The 23,430-nt window shown below is 45.9% G+C and overlaps 1 protein-coding gene across 1 annotated transcript; it reads right to left on the minus strand.

Annotated features, from left to right (window-relative positions):
- Nucleotides 1–2,592: 2,592 nt before the first annotated feature.
- Nucleotides 2,593–20,122, minus strand: LOC132229665 (uncharacterized). The gene is given in 4 exon segments (XM_059686198.1): nucleotides 2,593–2,771; nucleotides 8,160–12,686; nucleotides 14,759–15,030; nucleotides 20,040–20,122. Coding segments are annotated over 4 exon segments (5,061 nt in total).
- Nucleotides 20,123–23,430: the final 3,308 nt, after the last annotated feature.

Consider the following 23,430-nt stretch of genomic DNA (forward strand, 5'->3'; position numbering starts at 1 on the left):
ACATGGCTTACACAATGATTTAATGTTTTTGATAAATTGCTATAGATCAACATTTAGAATATGGATATGGTTTTAAGACATGCAAACTAGTACTATGGGCCTCTCTGTGCCTAGTTGTGTGCTAAATTCTGAGATTAGTAAAGACATATAAAATATGCTTTCTTTGCTTATAGAAAATTTAGCAAGCACTCTAAGAAAAGCTATTGCAATTAATTAAAACTATCCCAATAGATTAATTTGTATTTAATTTTGAAAATTAAGACATTGAGTTTTTTAAAATTAAACAACTTTATTAATTTTATAAAGGATTTGTAATTTAAAGTAAAGTTTTCTTTATGATAGAAAAACTATAATTCCAGAGGGTTGATATATACTAGACTTTTGCTTTAGGATAAAAATAATCTAGAAATATATATATGCATAGAAATAATCTAAATATATACATATATTTTTTTTTTCATTTTTCAGGATTAGAATTCTAAAACCCCTATGATAAATTGCTTGAGCAATTACTTAACATCATGGTCGAACATCTTTCTTCCTTTCTTATGTCTAATTAACAGTATTACAGCAACTTATGATTTATCTTTGTCATGACCTTTAGAAATTTAGAAAGATATGGTCATGATTCTTGTAATCAAGCTAGTGCACTTGAAAATAGGTGTCAGTTATTCCCTTAACCTTCTATTTCCTATTATATATATCTATATCTATATCTACATTTTTTCCATAGGACCACCTCTTTCCCCTTCTAAACATCTTGATAAATTTCCTAGACATGTTAAAGTGAAGTTTCACTGAGATAATTGTAGAATATAGTAAAAACATTTGTGTTTTCTAATATATTAGAAAATTTATTTAAAGAAGACTTTATATTTCATTTATTTATATAATGATACATTTTATGAAAGTGTTTAGAAGCAAACAAACAAAAATCGACAAATATCCATCAAGTGTCTACTATGCTGAGGATATAATCCTGAGTTTTAGGACTGCAAGTAAGTTTTAGATACTATCTTGCTTTCAAAGTATTTGTACTTTGCTTACAGTAACATAGAAGAAAGAAATAAAAGTATAATAAAAAATACAAAAATAGCACACAGAGAATGAAAGGAATGAAAAGAAAGAGAAAGGGAGGGAAGGAGGAAGGCAAAATAAGTGAACAAGGCAGTGTAGAGTTCTTGCCAAGTAAGTGACCTTGGCAATGGAGATAAAATAACTCTGAGTAAGAAATGTTCATATAGAGAGAGTATTAAAAGGTTTTTAAAATGTTTTGTTTTAGATTTATTTATTTTTAAGACTTTATTTATGGAGGGACGGTTTTAGGTTTACAACAAAATTAGGAGGAAGACTCAGAGAGTTCCCATATACTTCTTGCCCCAACACACACAGAGCCTCTCCCACTATCAACATCCCCCACCAAAATGATATATTTGTTATAACTTATGAACCTGCATTGACAGCTCATAATCACCCAAAGGCCAAGAGTTTACTTTAGAGTCTACTCTTGGAGTACATTCAAATTGTTACATGGGAGATGATGAGCCTCAGCTCTTGTCTTCTTGAAGGAAAGGTTTCAATCAAGAGACAAAGGGTACCCATCTTACTCCTTTTTCCTACTTCCCGATGCCTGTAGTTCCTTTTGCCCACTTCTCCATGTAATCTTTGTCCTTCTACCCGATATAAGCAGCTGGCTTATGGGGTGGTTGGTGCAGGGCAGATTTTCATGGAGGATCTGCTGCTCTCCCATACTTCCAGCATTATTTGAATTAACACTCATATATGATTCAAAAAGAGAGGAAGTGTGTGTGTTTAGCAAAGTAAGTAAGAATCCTTTTGCCACAGCAAAAATATACTTAGGACAGTAAAACAAAAAACAGCATAGAAGAAGCAACAGGAAAGCCTAGGCTGGGGTGCTTTGGGCTCACTGAGAAGTCAGAGAAAGGGGGGCCTTGGAGACAGATTTAGGGGGTTAGCCCAGGATGACCTGCTGCTGCCCATTGCTCCCCTGGTTGCAAGTCTCCTGGGATCCCTTATAGGGAAGAAGGGGGAAGGGAATGGTGCAGGCACCCTGCCCTGGGGAAGAGCGCTTATTGGGTCCTTCATACTGAGTGTATTTACCTTTTACTGGTGGAAACCTTAGAGGAGATCTTGGGGAGGGTCTCAACTTTCCAGGTGTGTTCTTTCAGGGTCATGGCATCCCTGACTATGGTCGGTGCCAAGGCAGGGGGTCATTAGTCCATGTAGCTGCTCCTGAGGCAGCCACAGTATCACTTGTCTGGTTTTGCTGCTTTTCTGGGCCTGGAGCTGAAATACAACTAAGGCCTAGATGTTATCTTTAGGGAGGAAAACGTCAGGGTGTCCAAACTGAACCAGCAGTATGAAAAACCAGGGGTCCACATCCCATGACCAGCAATGTACTAGGGGAGGAAAGGTTACCCTGGAAGCCAGGTCTTCCTTCCCAGTTTTGCCCCTTGCTAGGCGCCAGGGCTTCCTGCCCTGCAGAGTTTCTGTACCTGGTTCGTCATCCTTGCTCTGCTCACGTCTGTCTGTCTAACATTCCCCCCTCGAGGATTTTGGCTCTGAATTCTTTCAGAGAAGATGGGCTACAGTATCTTCTGTAGTTGCTTCCTGCTGAAAGGGGGCAACACTTTTCTTCAGAACCAAGACATCCTTGCTCTCTTTCAGAGGGATGATGAGGCCTGGGAACAAAAGGAGGTTGTGATAATGTCCAGGGGTGGTATCTTCTGAATACAAGTAAAGTTTGTAACCTGGTGAAGACAAACTGTGTTTCAAATTTCAGTATTATTGGGGCAAAAGCTAGAATAGCAACAATTATGACAAATGACCTGATAAAAGGAAAAAGTTCCAGCTCTTAATAATTCCAAGTCAAAGGATGACAGAAAAAAAATGAAACATTAGTTTGAAGCAGGGGTCCTCAAACTATGGCCTGCGGGCCACATGCGGCCAGCAGAAATCATTTATCTGGCCCGCCGGGTGTTTTTGCCGCCGCTGCCTGTCCTGCTTAGCAGCCGACTCGACCCGGCCCGCAGTACACATGTGTGGAATGTCTGAGGGACAGTGAACTGGCCCCCTGTTTAAAAAGTTTGAGGACCTCTGGTTTGGAGGGTTGTAGTCAAATACTTAAGAATATTACACAACTATGGATCTAGTTTGCTTCATGGGTAAAAAATAAGACTTTGAAGATGAAAAACTGAACTAGAATCTAACATTTATCACTGTATATATGGAGTCTATTTTAACACATTTTTCCTCTAAAATTACCCTCATTTCTATTAGTCAAATTAAAACGTAATTTATTTGTTTTATTAAGTTGAGTTTTAATTTGGCCTGATCATTTGCACAAACACAGCAAAAATAGTAATTGATTATATAGGCTTTTTCAAATCTGTTTGCTGGAATTTTTCACTCACAAGGAATCTTCAGACTGAGCTTTAGCCAACATGCCAGGGCCCAGAAGCCAAGCCACACAATTGCCATCTGACTTTGCCTCTAACACCTATTAGTTTGTGTGGATTCCTCAAATTCTTGAGGTCCCCAAAATGTCTCGAGCTTCTTTCCTTGCTATCGCTCAGGAAAGCAATCTTTGTCCTTACCTGGAAAGACTGCCAAGGTACCAGGCCATTTTTTGCAAGTGGCTTCTAATTGGTTTTGATCAGTTTTAAGAAGGCTCTCTGGTGATATCCAGAGTCAAGGCATGTCTCTCTTAGACATGATATTTCAGTCAAAGACTTGGTTAATAAAACTACAATTGAAAACTTGTCTGATGGATTCATGCATAGAAATATATTGCCATGAAAATAATATTTATTTACTAAGAGTTGCCAAATTCTGGAGGGATTAGGTAGAGAGAAAAATGTAAATACTTCAATATTGCTTATGAGGGTATAGTTTACCAAATTGATTTAGGGAAAAAACAAGTTTCCTTATATTTGGAAAACAAAAATATTTTAAAATTAGCAATATTTTGATGACCTGTTTAGAAGCCTATAATTTAGAGTAAGTGAGAGTACTTTTCATGAACCTTTCCAAAGACATAATTAACATATTTGCAATTGCATTAGAGCAAAACAATGACTGTCTGTTAATGACACACTTAAAATGGCATGGTTAGAGATCTAATTATAACAGGATTGGTAAACAGCTTTGCTTTTTTTTAACAAAAGGCCAAAAGTAGATGAACTTAAGACTTATCAATCAATTAATATTCACCAGCTGAAATAAGTTAATTTGATTTGCTTTGATGGCTAAGGTTGTTGTTATTTTGTTTTGGGGTTGTTTTTTTGTTTTGTTTTGTTTGTTTGTTTTGTTTTCCTTTTTATGAGTATTACTTTATAGATGAGTATTACTTTATAGAAACTGGCATTTTTGGTCTGTGCCAGAGCAGGGGGTCATTAGACAATGTATCTGGTCTGGAGGCAACCACAGTCACTTGTCTGGTTTTGCTGCTTTTCTGGGCCTGAAGCTGACATACAACTGAGGCTCAGATGTCATCTTTAAGTCAGGGGATCTAAACCGCATGACCAACAATATGTTAGTGGAGGAAAAGTTAGTCTGAGGGTGAGATTCTTATTTTCCCAGTTTTGTCCTTTGATAGGCATCTAGAACTTTCTGCCCTGCTGCATTTCTGTACCTGACCCATCATCCTTGCTCTACTTATGTTTGTCTAACTGCCTATATGACAAAACTAGAGGCTTGGTGCATGGATTCATGCACTAGTGGGGTCCCTCAGCCTGGCCTGCAGGGATCAGGCTGAACCAGCTCTCCGACATCCCCTGAGGGGTCCCAGAGTGCAAGAGGGCACTGCAAAATTGCTATCGCTTGGCAGCTCTTGCATTGAGCATCTGCCCCCTGGTGGTCAGTGTGCCTCATAGCTATAGGCTGGTTGCTTAGGCTTTTATATATAGAGATAGTTGGGACAAATGCATAATGAATGGCATGTATCTATTATGATATCATACAGAGTATTTTTTACTCCCTTAAAAATTATCTGTGTTCCACCTCTTCAACTTTCCTTTGTACCTCAATCCCTGGCACTACCGATCTTTTTACTGTTTCCATAGTTTTTTGTTTTTTTGTCCAGAATGTCATATAGTTAGGATCATATTGTATGTATGATTTTCAAATTGGATTTTGGTCCCCCTTTTTTAATTTTTTTTTTTTTAAATTCAACTACTATGCTGTCCTAACTGTTCAAGATCCAACTGTTTGGTGAAGCTTTTTTTTTTTTCTTAATCCTCACCAGAGGATTTGTATTATTATTATTATTGTTGTTGTTGTTATTATTAGGGGGGATCTATATATAGAGAGAGAAAGAGAGATCAATTGGTTGCCTCCTATATGCACCCAACCAAGATCAAAGCCATAACCCAGGTATTTTCCCACACCAGGAATCAAACCCATAACCATTTGGTGTACAGGACAAAACTCCAACCAACTGAGCCACCCTACAGTGTGGTGAAGCTTTCATCAACTAATCTCTGACCTTATTTTAGTGCTCCCTTCCATCCTAGCCCCACTGTGTGCTGCCCGCAATCACCTTTTTCTCATTTAGAAACACAAAACCTGCCCTGCCTTAACTCTGCATGTGCCCTCACGAATGTCTAGAATCCATCTCTTCTAGATCCTCATATACTTGATCCCTCTTGTCATTTAAATCTTTGCTCAGATTTTACCTCCTCCAAACTGTTGTGCCCAGATTTCAAAGTTCCCAAGACCCCCAGGGAGCCAGTCAGTCCGATGCAAAAGCAAAGAGTCCTTTATTATGCAAGCCGGCCTGCGCTCCCCGTTCACCAGACCCACCGACACAGCGGAAAGTCCAGTGGCCGAGAGAGAGAGACCTGATGGGACAGGGGGTTTTAAAGGGGGGTGGAGTGAGGGCAGGAGAGGGCACTGTGGGCCCTGCCGATTGGCCAGGCGCGAGTCGGTACAGGATGTGGTCATAGTGATGGCGTGCACTTCCCTTGATCACCATTGGTTAATTCAGAGAAATCCTGGGTGTGGCTAGCAGCGGCTTCTTCCCATGAGGAAGCACATGGCCCCATCCCAAAATGGAGGACCCAAGGCAAGATGGAGGGTGCACATGGTTCTGTCCCAAGATGGAGACCCCAAGGCAAGATGGAGGGCGCAGTCCTTGTCTGGCTCCTGCTGCTGCCGCTCGAACTCGCCACAAGGCAGGATGGCCCCCCACATGGGGCCCGGCGGTCGGCCCACGCAGGCCCCGGTCCCCCCCGACCGGGCCCCGAGGGCCGCATGGACCCTCGGCCTCAGCGCGGGCAAGCGGGGAGCCGACCACGGGGGAAGGGAGGAAAGAGCGAGGCGGTGAGGCCTTCCGCCCCCATGACCTCCCCTGTGGTCGGTCGCTGCCAGGCCCCCACCCCTCGGCCCGCCGCCGGCCACCACGCAGCCGGTCCGGAGACTCGACCGCTCCGGGGAGGCCAGGCCCTACGGCGGGCGCGGAGGGATTTCAGAGCCAGGCGGTCAGACTCCTTCCCCCGCACTGCCCGGAGAGGCGGGCGGTGCGCCTTTCATTCCCCCCTTGTCTTGGAACTTCCGGCTCAATCATGAGACGGGCTGCAATTCTATTCCACCAAAACTATCAACTGAACTATCCCTATAAGGCTAACAAATGGTCCGGTGGAAGTGAAAGAAACCATTTTAGATTTAATAACTTCTATTGAAATAGGATCTTTCTTCTTAGAATTCCTCCATGGTTATCATAAAAAAAAAACAAATCAAGATTTAGTATTATTTGCCTTGAAGAGGCTCAAGCATTCCTGTTTGTTAGGCTAGGTTTAAATTTAGAGTCTGTTGAACTAAGCCTCCGTTTTTCTGGGCACCATTTTCAGCTGGACCAAGTCTCTTCTGTTATTTGGTTCCTGGTCTGGGCTGGGCATGGGAAGCAAGAAGCAGCCACGGGGACAGGAGACCTTCCTCAGAAGGGGCGAGTGTTCAAGCCCGTGCACCATTGGGGGGGGGTGAGGATCTGTGCCCCACCTTTGTTGCACCCCAAGTTTTCTCCTACTGGCCCCCAGCTGTGCCTGTCTTAGGTCGTCCCACCCTGTGGGATCTTACCCGTCGTTGACTACCAGCTATCTCTGGGCCAAGTAGGGTGATGTGAGGTTCAGTTCTGTCTCCTTGATAGCCTATGTCCCTCTGGCCTCCATGCCCAGCAACTGCCTTGGGTTCCCCTCGCCTGCTGGCGGGGTCCTGGCATTGATCACATCTCTTGGGGAGTCCAGGTTTCGTCTACAGAGAGGCCCCAGCTTACGCCACTGGGCAAGAGACAGATCCACGGTACCAGCTTTTCATAAACCCAGCTTGAACGGAGAGCTCAGACAACAGCTGTAGACAATTGGGATCCTTTTGGCAATACAGAATGCTTAAGTGCCTTCTCAGGAGGGAATAAATCCCTTCACATATCACCAGATTCTGGAGGAATTACATAAGGAGAAGAACATACTGATCTACTCTAAGATTTTCTGACTTTCCTTGCTACTTCCTTTTCATGGATTTAAAACAAAACAGTAACTGTTGGCATAAAACCTTCTACCTATGCATAACTATCCCCCTAACCTTCTATTCTAAACAGGCTTCTTTTTTTTTTTTTTTTTTTTTTTTTTTTAGCTTTACTACCCCTGACATGGGCATGGTGACTCAGGCCTGCAAGGCAGTATATAGGCTGCCAGCTGTTAGCTGTCTCTCAACAGAGTCCAAAACCTGATGGGCACCCTTTCCTGCCCAGTTGGGCACCTGCCCCCTTGCCAGCTAGACACCCTTTACTTTTGGGGGCCACCCCACACAGCTCCCTTCCAGGACAGCCAACATACATTCGAAACCTGCAAAAGAATCAAAGGTTAATATAACATATCAATACAATGAAACATCATGGCTGCTTTAGGCAGCCAAATCTTCTGCTACTAAACATGTGACCCCATAAATTGTCCTTGTCTCTTTGGAGCCTTGTCCATGAAGATGCAGGCATTATCTACGTGTATTACACAGTATTGTGGGGGCTCCTGGTGACAGGAGTGATCGCGAGCCATGTTACCGGCATCAGGCAGGTCGAGCACGCCGTAGCTTGAGCTTGAGCGGGTTGCATTGATCTCGATCGATGCTCCATTTGGTGATGAAGTCTTTCGGGGTCATGGATGGATCCGCTGACCGCACGTGAGTGTGGTGGACCCAGGTCGCGACGCCATCTACCTTGAGAGCGGTGGGGGTGGTCAGCACCACAGTGTAGGGACCTTTCCAACGTGGTTCTAGGGTCTCCCGGCGGTGCCTTCTGACGTAGACCCAATCTCCTGGTCTGTGCTGATGAGGAGTTGGGGTTGGGCTGGCTTCATAGATGGCGCGGAGGCGTGGCCAAATGTCCTCATGTGCCTTCTGGAGCCCTCTCAAAGAAAGAGATAGTTCTTGATTTTCAAATTCAGCGAGAAGGTCAGCTTTAAGGTTAGGAATGATAGGGGGTGGCCTGCCAAACATGATCTCATAGAGAGTAAAGCCCAGGGTGTATGGGGAGTTCCTTACCCGGTAAAGGGCATACGGTAGGAGAGCCACCCAGTCCCCGCCAGTCTCCATGGTTAATTTGGTAAGGGTCTCTTTTAGAGTTCTGTTCATTCTTTCTACCTGACCTGAACTCTGGGGTCTATAAGCACAATGTAATTTCCAATTTGCCCCAATAGCCCTGGTTACTACCTGTGTTACCTGTGAAATAAAGGCTGGCCCGTTGTCGGACCCTATCATAGCAGGAAAACCATACCTGGGTAAGATGTCTTCGAGCAGCTTCTTGGCCACCGTCTGAGCTGTTTCATGCTTGGTTGGGTATGCCTCTACCCAGCCAGAGAAGGTATCTACAAATACTAAAAGATATTTATAACCATACTTCCCTGGTTTAATTTCAGTGAAGTCGACTTCCCATTGTGCTCCCGGTTTGGTGCCTCTGAGCCTGGTCCCTCTTTCATTTGATCCAGCTCTTGTGTTTGTGAGTTGACAGGTCTTGCAGGCAGATACAACCTGATCTATCTTGGTATCCTGCTGGTGAATCTTGATCCCAGCATGTCGAATTAAGTCCTTCATTTTCCGGGTCCCCAGGTGAGTAGACCGGTGCATATGTTCTAATACCGTGTCCCCGAGCCGGTCTGGTAGTATGAGTTCCCCTTCTGGTGTATGCCACCATCCCTTTATTTCATGGGCTCTGGGGAGCTTTCTGATGCGTTGCAATTCTTCCTGGGAGTACTTGGGCTGGTCTGGTAAGACTGGGTCCCCTGGGTCTGGGAGTTGTAAGGCCATGGTAGGGACCGAGGTAAGGGCTACTGCCTTCGCAGCCTGGTCAGCCTTTTGGTTACCTCTTGCTACCGGGTCATCGGCTTTCTGGTGCCCTTGGCAGTGGATTATGGCTAACTTGGCAGGAAGCCATAAGGCTGCAAGCAGATCAAGAATCTCTTGCTTATTTTTTATTGTCCGTCCCTCTGCCGTCAGCAGCCCTCTCTCCTGATAGATTGCTCCGTGGACATGAGCTGTAGCAAATGCATAACGGCTGTCTGTGTAAACGTTAAGCCGCTTTCCAGCCCCCAGCGTCAGTGCCTTAGTAAGGGCGATGAGTTCTGCTCGCTGGGCTGACGTCCCAGAGGGCAGGGCCTCCGCCCACACAGTGTCCGTTTCAGTGACCACCGCTGCACCCGCGTACCTGCACCCGTCCCGCACGAAGCTGCTCCCATCCGTGAACCAGGTGGCCTCTGCATCAGGGAGGGGCTGGTCGGTCAAGTCCTTCCGGAGTCCATGCACCTGCTCTAGGATTCCCGCACAGTCGTGTAGTGGGGCATCTAAGTCAGGGTCGGGCAGCAAAGTAGCAGGATTGAGGGCCGCACTGGGGTGGAACCGTACTCTTGGAGGGTTGAGTAGGAGGCTCTGGTAATGGGTTATACGAGCGTTACTCATCCATCTGTCAGGAGGCTGCTTCAGGACTCCCTCAATGGCATGTGGGGTTGTAATCCAGATTTCCTGCCCCAGGGTCAGTTTGTCGGCGTCTTTGACTAAGAGCGCTGTTGCCGCGATAATTCTCAGGCATGGTGGCCAGCCGGCAGCTACAGGATCTAACTTCTTGGACAAATAAGCCACTGGGAGGCTCCAGGGGCCTAAAGCTTGAGTCAAGACCCCTTTCGCTATCCCTTTGTGTTCATCCACAAAGAGGTGAAAGGGCTTTGTAATATCTGGCAGGCCCAGGGCTGGGGCACCTAGAAGGGCCTTCTTTAACTGCCTAAAGGCAGCTTCATCTTTCTCAGTCCAGTCAAACGCCTTTCCCTCTTTGGTAGCTTCATATAGGGGCCTGGCGATTTCGGCAAAACCCGGTATCCAGAGGCGGCAGTAGCCGGCCGATCCTAGGAATTCCCTTACTTCTCTTCGGGAGGTGGGAGTAGGGATTTTCAAAACAGTCTCTTTCCTGGCATCCGATAACCGCCGCTGCCCGCCCTCCAGGATGTATCCCAGGTAACTCACCCTTTCTCGACATAACTGAGCCTTCCTCGCGGATGCCCGGTACCCTAAGGCCCGCAGGGTGGCCAATAGATCTTGGGTCCCCCGCTCACAGTCCTTGGCTGTGTCTGCAGCAATCAAGATGTCATCTACGTACTGGAGGAGGGTGAGGTTGGGGTTTTCCCTTCTGTACTCACCCAGGTCCTCGTGCAGCGCCTCGTCGAAGATGGTGGGCGAGTTTTTGAACCCCTGGGGTAGGCGTGTCCAAGTCAGCTGTCCACTGAAGCCCTCCTCTGGGTCATGCCACTCAAAGGCGAACAGGGACTGACTTTGAGGTGCTAGGGGTAGGCTGAAGAAGGCATCTTTCAGATCTAATACCGTGTACCAGACTTTAGAGGGTGCCAAGGAGCTCAAGAGAGTGTACGGGTTTGGGACTGTTGGGTGTATGTCCATAACTCTTTTATTTACTTCTCGGAGGTCCTGTACTGGCCTGTAGTCGTTTGTCTGGGGCTTTTTAACCGGCAGTAGGGGAGTGTTCCATGCAGACTGGCAGGGAACTAACACCCCCAAGCTCTTCAGTCTCCTGATATGAGGCTGAATCCCCTTCCGTGCCTCCTGAGGCATAGGGTACCGCTTGATTCTTACCGGACCTTCTCCTGGTTTTAGTTCTACTAGGACTGGGGCCCTGTGGGCGGCCAGCCCCACCCCTCCTGTCTCTGCCCATGCTGTTGGGAATTCTTGTAGCCATTTGTCCATACTGCCCTCCACCAGGGAAGTCTTCTGGTAGAGGCGATATTCATCCTCTAGCCTCATGGTCAGGACCTGAATGGGGCGGCCCTCCTCATCGGTGACCTGAGGCCCCCCTTGTCTGAAAGTTATTTGAGCTCCAATTTTGGTCAGTAGGTCCCGTCCTAATAGTGGGTAGGGGCATTCCGGTATTACCATGAAAGAGTGGGATACCTGGCCTGTTCCTAAATCTACTGTCCTTCGGGTAGTCCATGAATACTGGCTCATACCAGTTGCTCCTTGCACCCAGGACTTTTTATTCGCCAGTTTTCCTTGCGGGGTACGGAGGACCGAATGTTGTGCCCCGGTGTCAACAAGGAAGTTAACAGGAGTCCCCTCCACTCTGAGAGTTATCCTGGGCTCGGGGAGGGGGTCCGAACCCTGACTCCCCTAATCACTCAGTTCACCCAGCTCTAAGACCTTGACTCGGTCAGTCCTGTCTCCCTTCTCACCGGCCTTCTTCGGACACTCTCGAGCCCAGTGCCCTATGTCCATGCAAAACTTACATTGATTTTTCCGTAGCCCCCGCCTCCCCTCTTGGGTGGTCTGCTTACCTCTTCCTTTATTGCTTGCAAGCTGTCGGAAGCGATGGTCTCGCTCCTTGGGGAAGTCCATGGTCGTAGCCAGCAGGACCCTAGCCAGGTCCCGAGCTTGCCTACTGCTAGAGGCAGCCACGACGCGAGCTTGCCTGTCTTCTGGAGACTCTCGGTTATTGTACACCTTCTCTGCCACTGCCAGTAAATCCTGTAAACTCTTCTCTCCCAACCTATCTACTTTTTGTAGTTTCCTTTTAATATCCGCGGCCGACTGGTTTACAAAGCTTATGATCACAGCTGCCTTGTTTTCAGGAGCTTCTGGATTCATGGGGGTGTAGGTACGGTAAGCCTCCATGATCCGTTCTAAAAAGGCAGCTGGAGACTCATCCCTTTCCTGCTGAACATTCCCCACCTTGGCCAAATTAGTTGGCTTTCTAGCAGCCATTCTGAGACCTCTCATTAGGGTCTGACGATAGACCGAAAGCCTCTCCTTACCTTCTGCCGTGTTGAAATCCCATTCAGGCCTAGTTAAGGGAAAAGAGACATCTATCTGGACCTGGTTGGCAGTTGGGTTTCCATCCACGCCTGGAACCACTTTCCGGGCCTCATTGAGGATCCTTTCTCTCTCTTCCGTCGTGAACAGAACCTGTAAAAGCTGCTGACAGTCGTCCCATGTGGGCTGATGGGTGAAAAGAACAGAATCTAGCAAGTCAATAAGTCCCCCTGGTTTCTCAGAAAACTTGGGGTTTTGTGCCTTCCAGTTATAGAGATCGGATGTTGAAAAAGGCCAATAATGATACGGTTGGTTGCCATCCGCATCCGGGGGTCCAGCGGCCCGTAAGGGCAGGGTCTTGATAGTGGAGTCAGGTGCTGCAGCAGACAGTTGCCGCTGAGCCCTTTGCCGGGTGAGAGGCGGGCCTCCTACCGAGGCCACTCCCGGAACCCCGCCCCCAGCCACTCCCAGAACTCCGCCCCCAGCCACTCCCAGAACTCCGCCCCCAGCCACTCCCGGCGTGGAAGGATCGTCCCTCCATGGGCTATATGGGGGAGGAAAGATTAGTTCTTCTTCAGTCCCCCCCTGCAGGATAGGGATGGGAGGGGCCGAAGGCTGGGTGAGAGTCTTCCTTTTCTCCTCCTTTTCCGTTCTCTGCAAAGCAAGAATGGGCTTCGGCCCGGGAGGACGTGGAGGTAGGAAGGGCCTGAGCCAAGATGGCGGGTCTTCCACGAGGTCCTGCCAAGTAACAATGTAAGAAAGCTGACCAGGACGTCCCCCCCTAAGTCGGGAGACGACATCCCTGACTCGGCGGATGGTGGGGAGGTCAAAAGTCCCCTCCGGCGGCCACCCAACGTCCAAAGTTGGCCACTCCCTGGAACAAAAAGTCTGCCACCGGTCTTTCCGAACTTCTGCACTGAGGTCCCTGGCTCTTTCCCTTACCTCTCTGAAATGATCGACCATAATGCTTAAAGGGGTAGTTTGAGTCTGTCCCATAATGTCCGTCCAGTGAGTCCACAAAATAAAACCAAAAAGACACAAACACAAACAACAAACGGGCCCGAAAATACAGTCTTCCAACGCCATGGAAGCAGAACCAAAACAGGCTTCCAATTCCATGGAAGCCAAACCCGAACGCTAGACAATGGCCTTATACCAAACTAGCTAGCAGGAGCGACCTGCTTTCCGCGAGGGGCATATCCATCCCTCTGAGGGGCATATCCATCCCTCCTGGGGGGGCGGAACGTCTTCCAACTCCCCCCCGCCTGTGGTCTTTTGGGGTGCGTCCACCTAGACCCTCTCAGGCAATTACAGATTCCAGAAATGAGCTCACACTGAACAAAACACACAACAAACAAAACAAACAACACACCTACCCCTGCCGCGGTCAGTCAGACTCTTCGGATTGTGGGTCCCTCGATGGTCCTGGGAACCCCGGGCGAGCCCCCAAAATGTTGTGCCCAGATTTCAAAGTTCCCAAGACCCCCAGGGAGCCAGTCAGTCCAATGCAAAAGCAAAGAGTCCTTTATTATGCAAGCCGGCCTGCGCTCCCCGTTCACCAGACCCACCGACACAGCGGAAAGTCCAGTGGCCGAGAGAGAGAGACCTGATGGGACAGGGGGTTTTAAAGGGGGGTGGAGTGAGGGCAGGAGAGGGCACTGTGGGCCCTGCCGATTGGCCAGGCGCGAGTCGGTACAGGATGTGGTCATAGTGATGGCGTGCACTTCCCTTGATCACCATTGGTTAATTCAGAGAAATCCTGGGTGTGGCTAGCAGCGGCTTCTTCCCGTGAGGAAGCACATGGCCCCATCCCAAAATGGAGGACCCAAGGCAAGATGGAGGGTGCACATGGTTCTGTCCCAAGATGGAGACCCCAAGGCAAGATGGAGGGCACAGTCCTTGTCTGGCTCCTGCTGCTGCCGCTCGAACTCGCCACAAGGCAGGATGGCCCCCCACATGGGGCCCGGCGGTCGGCCCACGCAGGCCCCGGTCCCCCCCGACCGGGCCCCGAGGGCCGCATGGACCCTCGGCCTCAGCGCGGGCAAGCGGGGAGCCGACCACGGGGGAAGGGAGGAAAGAGCGAGGCGGTGAGGCCTTCCGCCCCCATGACCTCCCCTGTGGTCGGTCGCCGCCAGGCCCCCACCCCTCGGCCCGCCGCCGGCCACCACGCAGCCGGTCCGGAGACTCGACCGCTCCGGGGAGGCCAGGCCCTACAGCGGGCGCGGAGGGATTTCAGAGCCAGGCGGTCAGACTCCTCCCCCCGCACCGCCCGGAGAGGCGGGCGGTGCGCCTTTCACAAACCTTTTCCTGACGAGTCTTTTTCTATTTTTTTTCCTTATTATTCCTACTATTGTTATTATTTTTGAATGGACAAAAGAAAAGCCACAGTAGGCCGATGTGTGTGTGAGTGCGTGTCCTGCTCGCTCCATGCTGCCGCCGCTCCCGGTACCTGCTGCTGCTCCTGGGGCTGCGGGAAATGCGAGAGGCTGAGCCAGGGAGGAGGAACCCGAGCGGTGGCGGCGGCGGCGGGAGGAGCCCCCCAGGAGGAGGACCGGAATCCATGTGTCTTTCCTGGTGACTAGGATGTCGTCGGAGGAGGACAAGGGCGCGGAGCAGCCGCAGCCGCCGCCACCACCCCCCGAGGAGCCCGGAGCCCCGGCCCCGAGCCCCGCAGCCGCAGACAAAAGACCTCGGGGCGGCCTCGCAAAGATGGCGCTTCCCCTTTCCAGAGAGCCAGAAAGAAGTAATTGTCAGCAACACAGCAGTAAATATCAACACGAAGCAGACTATTATTGAAGTCTCCTATCTAACAACTCCAGGACTTCTGTGAGGATCAAATGAGATGAGGCACGGGAAAACGCTTCATAGATATTTGGTTAATGTGTAAAATGTTTGCAGCTGGTTGTAAAGCAAGTTGTGTTCCTGGACTGAAGAAATTGCAAGGAGGCTAGTCGCGAGGGAGAGGAAGCCAGGCCGCCGGGCGTTGCTGCATGATGTTATTACCCGGTGCCCACAGTGACCGATTCCAGACTGGGCTGGACTCTGGGCTGCATTTTGCACTATCGGATCTCAGCAGTGTTGGCTGCGATTTGGTGGGCTTTTACTCTGGGGTGGTGGCGGGGCCTGTGTCCCACTTGGGGGAAGCCGAGTGTTGCTTTGTTGGCACCAGGTCCGCAGTGCTGTTTCTTTGTAAATGGCCAGTGCGCGTCACAGCAGCTCCTGCATTGAGCATCTGTCCCCTGGTGGTCAGCATGCATCACAGCAACCGGTTGGACGTTTGGAGGGACACTTAGCATATTAGCCTTTTATATATATAGATTAGGATAGGACATTAGGACTAACTCTATGTAACGTCAAAACATTTGATTTTTTAAGTTCTTTTTCTTTTTTTTTAAAATACATTTTTATTGATTACAGAGAAAAAAGGAGAGGGAGAGCAAGATAGAAACTTCAGTGATAGAGAATCATTGATTGGCGGCCTCCTGCACATCCCCTACTGGGATTGAGCTTACAACCCGGGTGTGTGCTTTGAGTGGAATGGAACCGTGAACTCCTGGTTCATGGGTCAATGCTCAAACACTGAACCACACTGGCTGGGCAAAACATTTGATTTTTAATGTCATTTTTTCAATTCCATTCTTTATCTCATTAGTAGGGCATAATACTAGGAGGTAAAAATGTCTTTAGGTTTTAATCAACACAGGTATTGTTCCTGTGTGAGTGTGTGGTTTTTTAAAAAAATAATTTAGGATAGTAATAAATCTTCTCTTTTATTAGTGAAAAATATATATGTATATATACAAAATATTTTGAGAGTCACAGATAAACCTGTTAGACAAAAAAAAAAAAAAAAAAAGAAAGAAAAAAAAAAAAGAAAAGCCACAGTAGCTTTTTTTTTAAAAAAAAATATTTTTAACTAAAATACAATTGGCTTACAATGACATTAAATGGATTTTATACATGTTTGGATCTATGTACCCACAATTAAATTAGAATACCATACTTTCCAAATTCCCCAAAATATTCCCTTGTACTATTTCTTTATAGTCATACTGTTCATTGACTCCAGTCCATGAGTGTCCACTAAAGTCTTCATACCCATGTTTGATCTCTACAAATTTTATATAAATGGAATCAAACATAAGTAACATTTTGAAACTTGTATCTTTCACTAAGCATAATGCCCCTGAGATTCTTTCAAGTTTTTATTTGTATCAAAACATTCCCTTTTATTGATGAATATTATTCCATTGCATGGATATACCACTGTTTGGATATTGTTTATCTTTTGAAAAATATTTGAGATAGGTAGAGATTTTTTGCAAAGTTGAATAGAAAAACTATAAACATTTGTTTACATATTTTTGTGAAACAAAAATTGTCATGACTCTAGGCCCTAGCTGGTTTGGTTCAGTGGATAGAGCATCAAACCATAGCCAGAGGGTCCTGGGTTCAATTCTGGTCAAGGGTATGTGCCTCAGTTGCAAGCTTCATCCCTGACCCTGGTGGGGCACATGCAGGAGGCAACCAATCAATGTGTCTATCTCACATCAAAGGTTCTCTCTCTCTGTCTCAGCTCAGTCATTCCCTTCCACTCCCTTAAAAAAAAAAAAAATCAATGGAAAAATATTCTCAGGTGAGGATTAACAAAAAAAGTAAAAAAGTTTTCATGATTCAAGCATAAATATTCAAATAATAGGTATTTGGATAATATAATAACCATATATTTAAGTTTATAATAAACTGCTAAATAGTTGTTAAGAGTACCTGTATAATTTTCATTCCCACCAGTAATGTATGAGAATATAAGTTGCTCCACATTCTTGTTTATTGGTATCATCCTATATAATAAAAGGGTAATATGCAAATTGACCCTAACAGTAGAACAACTGGGACTGACTGGTCACTATGACACACACTGACCACCAGGGGGAAGACGCTCAATGCAGGAACTGCCCTCTGGTGGTCAATGTGCTTCCACAGGGGGAGTTCTGCTCAGCCATAAGCCAGGCTGATGGCTGCCAGCACAGAGGTGGTGCGGGAGCCTCTCCCGCCTCCTCAGCAACGCTAAGGATGTCCGACCACAGCTTAGGCCTGCTCCCCGCTGTCAAGTGGACATCCTCTGAGGGCTCCTGGGCTGCCAGAGGGATGTCTGACTGCCAGCTTAGGCTCAATCCCCCGGGGAGCAGGCCTAAGCCAGCAGGTGGACATCCCCTGAGGTGTCCCAGACTGCGAGAGGGCACAGGCCGGGCTGAGGGACTCCCCCTACCGAGTGCACAAATTTTTGTGCACTGGGCCTCTAGTTTTAAATAAAACAAAATAAAATAAACAGTATGCTTTTATTTAGCTACTCTGTTACGTGTCTAGCAGTATCTCATTGAGGTTTCAATTTGCATTTTCTTAAACACTGATAATATTGAACACCTCCCAGGTATTATTTACCATTGTACATCTTCTTTAATAAAGAGTCTGTTCACGTGTTTTGTATATATACATATATATATATATATATATATATATATATATATATATATATATATTAATTAAGCTTCTGGTTTTATGTCCTGAGGTAAATCCTTATGTATTCTAAGCTGGTCCTTTGTTGAGCATATGATATGAAAATATTTTCTTCCAGTGTGTAGCCTGTTCTCCACTGTCTTAACGTCATTCTCTCTTATAGAATTCTGCCCATCTTTTTTGCATAATAATAACAGTTTGTAATCTTTTCTTCTTCATTTATGGGATTACTCAATGACAGCCTATACACTCCACAAAACATACACACTTCATGTTTTCAGATAACTCCTTTATCTCTATAGTGATGGAGTACTGCTGGAAGTGTTAGTATATTGTACTTAACAAATACAAGGAAAATGAATTTAGGGGTTTACCATCTATTTGTTTAATGTGGCTGCTATAATAAATAACTACATACTTGATAGCTTAAAACAACACATATTCTCTTCCAGTTTTTGAGGTCAGAAGTCTGAAATCAGTTTGCGGGGTCAAAATCAAGGGCTGCACTATCTCTGGAGGCTCTTATGGAAAATTAGTTTTCTTGGTTTCTTTTTTTGTTTGTTTTTTGAGTTTCTGGACACTGTTCTCAATTTTGCCTTCAAAGATTTTCATCCCAGTGCCTCCCACTCCCCAACCCCTGCTTCTATGTTCGTGGTCAAATTTCTCTCTACCATCTTCTTAAAGGTACACTTGTGATTTCATTTAGAGCCAATCCAGAATAATCTGCCCATTCCAAGACCCTTAATTTAGTCATAGCTACAAAGTCACGTTTTCCATATAAGATAATATTCACAGGTTCCAGGATTTAAGATATGGATGTCTTTGGAGGCCACTACTGAGCCTATTACACATCCCAGACTATGGTGATCCTACTAGTATCTGTTTTTTAACCACCCTGGTCCAAAACTCAGAAAATTATATGTGATTATATTACTTTGATTAGTTATGATCTAGAGATTATATATGTTTAACTCATTTTTCTTTGTATACAACCAGACTGTAAGCCTCTGATGACTCAGGATTGCGACTTCTACTTTACTACTATGAACAAGTAAGTTCTTGTTGAATTCATATATTTCTAATCAGATAATGGATTAACAAACTGTGATCATGAAACACTCGACTCATTAATAATGTCAACTTTCATCTAGGGCTGGGAATTTAACCAGGCTCCAAACAAGTGGGTTGAATCAATATTTTCAATGAATTTGTTTTAATGCCAGAACTAACCTCACCTAGTGTCTTCTTCCCATTACTCTGTCTCTCCGTTTCTCTATCATCCTTTCTTCCATCTCCTTTTCATTTTCCTTGCCTTCTCTTTTGATTCAAGGCATGAACTCTATATAAGACAAATTTTGGCTACTATAGTATGTATTTGTTGGTTAGAATTGATTTATTTAATTCATTTGCCAAAAAAAAATGTAGCAAATGTTTTAAGGTGACTGTGATGTGTTTTTTTGTTGTTTGTGTTAAAAAATTGAATTTCAACTTCATAATAAAGTGTGGGGAATATATCTTTCATCTTTTTAACTACTTTTTCAAGTTCCACAGAAAGGGTATATTAAGAATACAAGCTTACATCAATATTATGCCGCTTATTTTTTGTGCTATTTTTTACATTCTCTTGATATTAGTGGTAGATGTATGGATGGGAAATAATCCTATATAATAAAATGGTAATATGCAAATTAACCACCACACCATCACAAAGATGGCAGCGCCCATAGCCACAAGATGGTGGCACCCAGTTCCCTCAGCCCCACTGGAGTCCCCGGTCCTGTCATCCCCACGGGGTGGGGGGGCGGCAGGTGAGCACTGCCCTTCCCGGATCCTGTCAGCAGTCCTGTCAGCAGCCCTGCAGAGAACATTCAGCAGGGCCTGCTTGCCTGCTCGCCTGGTCGCCACGGCAACCTGCAAGCAGGCCCTGCTGTTTGCTCTCTGTGGGGCCCGCTTGCCAGCTCGCTACACTTCCCTCAGTCCCACCGGCTCTGAGGCACCCTCCCTAACCTAGGCCTCTGTGAACATACCGCCCTCCGAGCACACCTGGCTCCAGAGGTAGCGGGCAGCACCGCAGGCATCGTGGCGAGCAGCCCAGCTCCCTGTGTGCTGAGGGCCTGGGAGGAACCCACTGACAGCGGTAGCACTGCCAGGCAAGGAGGCAGTTGCAGTGGCAGTGGCCCCCTCTAAGCTGCCGCCCTCGCTCTCGCCCTCACCCTCGCTGCTGGTTGATCCCGAGTGCAGCCTCCTGGCCCACAAGGTGCATGATTTCAGGGACAGCCACCATGATGGGCCACATTGACGTCCTCCTGGCCATGCCACACGGGTTTGCAGGCCTCTGTTGAGTGCATCTTTTCCCCCACCCTCATGTGTGAATGTCCCTCGCGCGCTGTCACCCATGCCTGCCCGCAACAGTCCCAGACCATGGCACATGCATGTTCCCCCCACCCCTCCACTGCACTTCCCTCAAGTCTCACTGACCCTGAGATGCCCTCCCTGACCTGTTTCCAGTGAGGCCTCTGTGACAATCCCACCCACTGAGCACATCTGGCTCCCTGGCTCCCTGTGTGCTGAGGGCCTGGGAGGACCCCACCAACAGAGTTAGCTCCTGCCCAGTGACCACTGGCCCTGCTCCCTCCCAGCCAGGAAAGAGGAAGGGGGAAGGCAGGGGGGCCTGGAGGGCTGCTGAGAAAATCAAAGAGAGACAGAGACTGGGATGGAGAGATGAAAACAAAACAGGCTGGGCCTGAAGAGGCCTGGATGGAAGGGAGGGCAAGCAGAGGGTGGAGCCACCCCCATTGGCCATGTCCCCTCCCAACCAGGAAAGAGGAAAAGGGAGACAGGGAAGCAGGGAGGCCTGGAGGACTGCTGAGAAAAACAAAGAGAGACAGAGACTGGGTGAGATCAGGCTGGCAGGGGAGGGCAGTTAGGGACGATCAGGCAGGCAGGCAGAGGCAGTTAGGGGAGATCAGGGAGGCAGGGGAGAGCACTTAGGGGCGATCAGGCAGGCAGGCCGAGGCAGTTAGCGGAGATCAGGGAGGCAGGCAGAGAGGTTAGGGGCGATTAGGCAGAGGCAGTTAGGGGTGATCAGGCAGGCAGGAAGGTGAGCAGTTAGGAGCCAATGGTATCAGGTTGCAAGAGGGATGTCCCTGATTGGAAAGGGTGCAGGCTGGGCTGAGGGACCTCCCCATCCCCGTGCATGAATTTCGTGCACCGGACCACTAGTTTAATATAATGTTCAAAATAACTAGGCCTTTCATATATATTCAATATAGCTATAAGTTCATGTACTTTATTTCAATAACATATGAATATGTTTTTTACTTTTATATCAGTGGTTAAATCTTGTAAAGAAATAAAAATGAGTTAAACATTTTTACAAAGAATAAATATAGTTTTATCTTTTAAAAATTAACTTTTTTATTCATTTTTGAAGTCAATATTATTGGCATCTCTTATTGCCAACATCAGGTGACAGGCATTTATGTTTTTTAAATCAGAATCTCTTACTGTTTACATATCTTTCAGGAAACTGAAAGTACATGATCTTGAATTTGAAGAAATATCCTAGAATATTTCCATCCTAGATAGGTTAATAAACCCAGAAATGTTTTATTCTATATTCCATAAAAATAAAAAAGCAAAAATATCAAATAAACAAGCTGGAAAAAAAGTAAAGGAATAATCAAATAAAAATATATCTATTTTTATTTTTTTTTTCATTGAGAAACTTAATTTATTTCCATGATAGAGGCTGAAGGACGGGAGCTTGAGCCTGGTCTCCTGCCTCCTCCCCTTTTGTCCCAGGGGAAGAGAGGCTTGGTCAGGAGGGCCAGCTGGAGTCTGAAGAGATCCAGGGTAGTTCATTGGCTTGAGGCCTATTCAAACAGGATGGCAAGCAAACCTTGGACAGGTCACTTGGGTGGCCGATATGTCATCTTCTGGCTCTTTGGGAATGACCACTTTTGCTGATTCATGGCAAGCCCATCATTATCAATATCTTTTTTAAAAAATATACTTGTATTGATTTCGAGAAGAAGAGAGAGGGAGAGAGAGATAGAAACATCAATGATGAGAGAGAATTATTGATCGGCTGCCTCCTCCATTCCCCGTCTCCCCCGGAATTGAGCCTGCAACCCATGCATATGCCCTGAGATTTTAAACATGAAGTCCTAATTCACAGGTCGACATTCAACCACTGAACCACACCTGCTGGGCCATCATCAATATTGTGAACCCCATGGATTTTCAATGGTCATGCTCTGGCTCAGATGCCCAGTGCAGGAAGGTATACACGTCCTTGGCTACCTAGGACATGGTAGCTGGGATGCCATCATCAAAACCTCAAGACCTTTCATAAATGGGAGGGGCCATGCCAATGGCCTGGCCAGGGAATTAAGGGTTGAAATAGAGACCTTCTAGTAGGTGACACCCTAGTGGGTGGCTCACAGTAGCTGTGAGCAGATCTGGAAACAGCACAAGTTCCCATCAGTAGATAAATGGATAAAAAACTGGTACATTTACTCAGTGGAATACTATGCAGCTATAAAAAAGAAGGATCTATTATCCTTTGAGACAGCATGGAGGGACCTGGAGATGATTATGCTAAGCAAAATAAGCCAGTCAGAGAAAGTCAAATATCACATGATCTCACTTATATGTGGAATCTAATGATCACAATAAAGTAATGAATAAAATAGAACCAGAGGCATGGAAACATGGAACAGACTAATGAATCTCAGAGGGAAGTGAGGGGTGGAGTGGTGGTGGGAAGAGATTAACTAAAGAACTTATATGCATATATGCATTGCCCATGAACACAGACAATAGGCTGGTGAAGGCTTGGGGGTGGGAGAACCTGGTGGTGAGGAACAAGGGGAAAGAAAATGGGGAACATCTGTAAACTCTCAACAATAAACTTTTTTAAAAAAGTGTCTATTTAATTTCTTTCTCAATCAGCCATCATAGCACTTGATAGATAGATTGTCTGCAGTAGTATTTTCTTAAACATTTGAACACATTGTTTAGTTTTAAGTGTTTTGATCATATATTCTAAATGTGCAAATATGAAATGTCAAATTATTTGTTTGACAACAGACATTTATGATTAAACTTTAACTCACAGGGATACTTTCACATTCTTGAAAGCATTATTTGAATACCCTCTTCCCAAATATTATACCAAGCTGAATAAATTTTCCCATTAAAAATGTATAGAATTGACTTCTTAGTAATATAATACAGCCATCTCATTAGATAAAACAATAAATAAAATTTGGCTTTCACAAAAATTGCTTTTTATATGATATTTGACAAATTTTACCACCCTGTTTTTTAACATCTGGAGTTCAGAAATTGATTTATATATTTATGCTGAAACCCCACTGATCTAATTGGTATCTGGTCTAAAACACCAGAGAAAATTAACAATAAGCTAAGGAATTTTCTTAAAAGAAAATAAATTATTTACTATAAATTTCAATGAATATAGTAATGTTGGAGTTTTCCTATGAATACTATTAGTAATAATGGAGTAGAAACTCTTATTTTTTTTAAAATATATTTTATTGATTTTTTACAGAGAGGAAGGGAGAGAGATATAGAGTT

This window comes from Myotis daubentonii, chromosome 3 (assembly GCF_963259705.1).
Source record: "Myotis daubentonii chromosome 3, mMyoDau2.1, whole genome shotgun sequence".
Classification (NCBI taxonomy): domain Eukaryota; kingdom Metazoa; phylum Chordata; class Mammalia; order Chiroptera; family Vespertilionidae; genus Myotis; species Myotis daubentonii.